The sequence below is a fragment of the Hydra vulgaris genome, chromosome 15, assembly GCF_038396675.1.
Source record: "Hydra vulgaris chromosome 15, alternate assembly HydraT2T_AEP".
NCBI classification, from domain to species: domain Eukaryota; kingdom Metazoa; phylum Cnidaria; class Hydrozoa; order Anthoathecata; family Hydridae; genus Hydra; species Hydra vulgaris.
The window spans coordinates 41,983,172-41,987,724 of NC_088934.1; the positions used below are offsets into that span (position 1 = coordinate 41,983,172).

General features: G+C 29.5%; 1 protein-coding gene across 1 annotated transcript; it reads right to left on the reverse strand.

The window, feature by feature from the left end:
• Nucleotides 1–301: 301 nt before the first annotated feature.
• LOC105843109 (uncharacterized) lies at nucleotides 302–4,053 on the reverse strand. The gene is made up of 2 exons (XM_065819966.1): nucleotides 3,531–4,053; nucleotides 302–536 (listed from the first exon to the last, which is right to left on the reverse strand). Exons 1-2 carry the CDS (start codon nucleotides 3,828–3,830, stop codon nucleotides 381–383), a joined length of 456 nt encoding a protein of 151 aa, XP_065676038.1. The 5' UTR covers nucleotides 3,831–4,053; the 3' UTR covers nucleotides 302–380.
• Between the last annotated feature and the right edge of the window lie 500 nt (nucleotides 4,054–4,553).

A 4,553-nucleotide genomic window follows, 5' to 3' on the forward strand; every position in this document is an offset into this window, starting at 1 on the left:
TTTAAAGCTTCTAATGTAATATATCATTGATGTTGAATCTTTTTGTTTGTTAGGTAGATCTTTGCATCATTTGTTACCCGAAGGGCCGACTCCCAAAATCCAAGAAGATACAAAAACAAAAAATTACTGAAACGCAACCCAGCATTTGACCTCAGAGATGAATCGAAGAAAAAAAATGCCTTTTTTAAAAACCTCGTAACTTCATTCGCAATGTTTTATTGATTTTCTTTGTTTATTCAGGTTTTTACTTTTAATTTCCGTTTGGAAAAAAAAGCATTAATAGAAGAATTTGGCATTATGGTTACTAGTTTAAAGTTTTTTAATACATTTTAACATTCTATAAAATAAATAAAAGCTAACAATACAAAGCTATTTATTGTCTACGATATTGAATGGTTTATAAAACCGTAACCAATCAAAGCGAATATAGTGGATAGTGCAAACCCAAAAATTAACGCAGGTATACATTTTTCGCATCTTGTGGATTGTCGAGAATTCATGTTGTTGCTTGATAAACTGACATTGTTTAAATTTTCCTAAAAGTAAAAAAATGTTATTGATTGTTATATTAAACTAAAGTGTTATTAATTACTATAGGGTAGATTAGGGTATTATTACTATAGGGTAGATTAGGGTATTATTAGCACCTAAAGCGAAAATCGGAATGTTTTCAAAAATAGTTATGGTGGATCAAAATTTTTTTTGCAAATAAACAAATTTTTTTTTATTACTCATGATACATTTAGATATTTGGACAACCAAAATCTTTTCTTCAAAAACACAGAGCTTTTAAAAAAGTAGCAGAAGTGCTCATATTACCCAGATCACTTTGTAATATGAGCACTTTAAATTAGTTGGAAAAAAAACAACATTAAATAAGTTTAAAAAATACCAACCTGACAACTAGAATTAATTTTTGGAATATAATGATTCGTTATTAACAAAACTTAAAAGTTCAAAATTTAGGCCACTTTTTATTGAAACAATACTACTTTATTTTACACAACAAGCAAACAAAAACAAAAAAAAAATTAGTTCGTTGTTTTTCAATTTTATCATTTCAAACCCTTAAATAATAAAACTTCAAATTTATTGAACTTAAATTACAGAAAGATTATTAGTACTGTTAACATGTTAGAAAATTTTTACTACGTTTTGTTTTTATTCAAAAAGCAATTAAAACCACTGCAATTTAGGACTTTAAACTGATAATTTTAATGAAAAGCATTAGTTAATTTAAGTATGCTTACAGAGGAGGGAGAGGGGGGGGGGGGGGGAAGAAATCACTAGGAGGGGAGGCAATGGGGGCGATTGCTCACTTTTATATTTAATAAAGCATGTTGTTTGAAAATGGAACTAATTTAGGGAGGCTGTATAAAACTTTTAATTATCATTTCTTATCACTTTTAATAAAAGTGATAAGAAATTTTAATAAATTTGTGATGCAAAAAAATATCGGATTAAAATACTGTCAATGCGACGTAACTTCAGAGTTACATAGAATAAAACAATGTAAGACTAATATTCTAAAAAAACTCACTAAAAAGGTTTTACAATTTAAACCTAAGTTCCCTCCCCCCCCCCCCTACTTTATTAATGTCTGGATCCACTGAATCAAAAAATCGCCCTCTCTTTCCATGCTGGATGATCTGGATCCACCGAATAAAATAAAAAAAACTTAAAAATTGCCCCCTTCCTTCCACCTTACTAGATGGTCTGGATCCGCCCCTGCATGTTCATAATACACAAAAATCGAATCTTTAAATAAAGTCAAAACTAAATAAGATAATGCATAGAACTGTTTCAATGCATTATTTTTCCAACATTTCTAGCTATCATATTTTTCTTTATGTTAGATATAATTATTTTAGCATCTAAATTTCATAACAATGTCCGTTAAATAGAAAAAAAATGAAAAAAATCTAGTTGTTTACATGAGATAACAGTGAATAATCAACAACAACAAATTAAAAAGTTTTGGATGTCTCACTTTTCCCGCGTCCCACTTTTCCACACTAATCTCTATTGAAATAATTTGTTATTTCGTCTTTGGTACAAGAAATAACCCGTTGGATATAAAATATTGACTGCTATTCTCACGCCTAATTTATGGCGTTGATGTTTCGTGAAACATTAAAACCTAGATCGCTTTGATTTGTAGATAGTGGGAAGAAGTGGGACGCGAGAGAAGTGGGACAGCCTGAAATTTCTAATTAGGAGAGGTGCCTAAATACTGTTATTTAATGTAAACAATTAAATTTTTTCCGCTCTATTTAGCAGAAATTGCTTTGTTTCCTTGCGTGCGCTAGAAGCCCTAATTTTAAAACAGAAAAAAGAAATATTTATGTTCCGCTTCTTCCTGTCGCCATTTGATTATTTCGATTAGTGAAAGCTCTTGAAATTTTTTATGTTGATTAGGTGATTTATGATTTTATCAGTCACTATTTAATAATTTTTGTTAAAATGTTGTTTTAAATTTATTTGTCCCACTTCTACTCACACTTGTCCCACTTTACCTCAATGAGAGTTTCTCTAAAAGCAAAGATTTATATACTTAGTTATATTTGACTGAAAACCTAAGGGGATTGAATCAGTGCCTAAAAAAGTTTATTCGTAAAAACTTGTTTGGTTCAGTTTATACATCAAATAAAAAAGATGTTGCAATTACCTTCAAAAAAATTTACGTTTCCCACTTCTCCCCACTCTCCCCTACAAAATAATCCCTAACTATGGCGTTAACATCTGTAAACGTTCTGCCAAATCCCTAAGTCCCTAATCGACTAAACTGATAACTACTAAAACTAGAACAAATTCAAATGCTATACTTAGCAACGGTTGCTATACCAATATCAAAAGATTGGGCTTTGTTGTGCACACGCTCGTGAAGCAGTCCCTTGAATACGAAGCTTTACTGAGTGATATTTCTCCTTTTTCAATTTTTTCAACTACAAGTTGCAATTGCTCGCCGATGTAAGTTGATTGCGTTTTACAAATATAAAAACTAATTAGTTTTGCTTTTAAAACTTTTTAGATATAAGCAAATGCTGTTATATCTATTTATGTTTTAAATAACTATTATTTATTAAATAACTCATCCGCAATTATTTCAAGACCTAGCAAGTTCAATTATAAAAAAGAATCTGTCTTAAAATTTTCTACAAAACCGTCTATTTGTGTTAATAAAATTTAATTTTAGTTTAAGAGTTTGAACTCATTTTTTTAAATAATTTTTTTTTCTAGCGAGAAAAGTGTACTTAGGCAAATATAAATATTTTAAAACAAATTTTTATTTTTCGACAAAGCAGAAAGTTTTCTGTTAACGGCGTTTGTTTAAAGAGTTTTCGCTTCAACTTAAATGCAAAAAGAAACAAAGTTGCCTGACCTTTTGCTTTGTTTTTTTGCTTACCTTTTTCCCAGTTTACTTTATATAATAAACCAAACAACAACATACGATTCTCGTATTGCTAATGGAAACTGCTTACCTCTGATAAATTATTTAAGTTAAGTGAAGGTGATTGAACAAAACTTACGAGTTCTAAGTGTAACTTTTCACCGGTAACTACTTCAAATTTCGGTGGTTCATCAAGAATAAACTTTTCAATTAAACTTTCATAGTTCGGCAGTGTTGACCTTGATACATTTTCGTTTGAACAATCCCCTTCTTTTTGCAACACCTGGTTGTCTTTTTCGTCAAATGAGCGTGTCGAACCGTTATTATGCTTGAGTTTGTTATCATGTAATGGATCGATAAAAAATGTCCGTTCGTCGAGACTTAGTGAGACACTTGAAAGTTGATTTTTAGAGTCATTTTCGACATTTACGGAATGCATTTAGGCCGTCAAAGACTTTATCAATACTAAAATTCAGTCCAATTCTTTATTTCGATGAAAATATTAATAAACAAATAATTGCTCTCAAAAATTTTATTCAGCAGATCTAACAACGTAAGCGTTTTTAACTTTTTGTTAAAAGTCAAATACGTCATAGAATTGTGGCTTTCAAGTATTTTTTTCAAAGCCACATAAATTCCATTGGCGCTCGTTGTGGAGTCAATAGACAAAAGTACCTAAAGATTTATAAGGATAAGGAAAATGTAAAAGTTTATTTTACTTTTATTTTAACAAAGATACACGCGGCAATGATAGAAAAACAAGAAAATTTGTAAATAACAAATTTGAAAACTTTCTTGTATTTTACGGTTGAATTCCGTCGGTTTTACGACCTTGATAAGTTTGGTTTAACGATCAATTTATTCACGATGTGCACTCATTAATTCTATTCTATAATTAAGTATTTAATAAATTTAACCTCCTATGAGAAGGTTCAGTTGGCGTTTTTCTTTTTATAATTTCAAATACTAAACCAATTTTTTTTTCTATTTGATTGATATTACACTCCTTTTATGATATTATGTTTTATAACTTTAAATCAACATTTAAAGTTATAGTTTTAATAATAAAATATTTTTGATAACGAAAAGTATGCAAAAATTGGAAGACTTTTTGGCCCATTTACGGTTAGCTATACGGTTAGCTATACGATTAACCCATATA

Coding starts and splice junctions, on each gene's coding strand:
- LOC105843109 (XM_065819966.1), bottom strand. CDS start 3,830: ATGCATTCCGTAAATGTCGAAAATGACTCTAAAAATCAACTTTCAAGT. Junction 537..3,530: donor AAAAGTTACACTTAGAACTC/GTAAGTTTTGTT, acceptor TTTTACTTTTAG/GAAAATTTAAACAATGTCAG.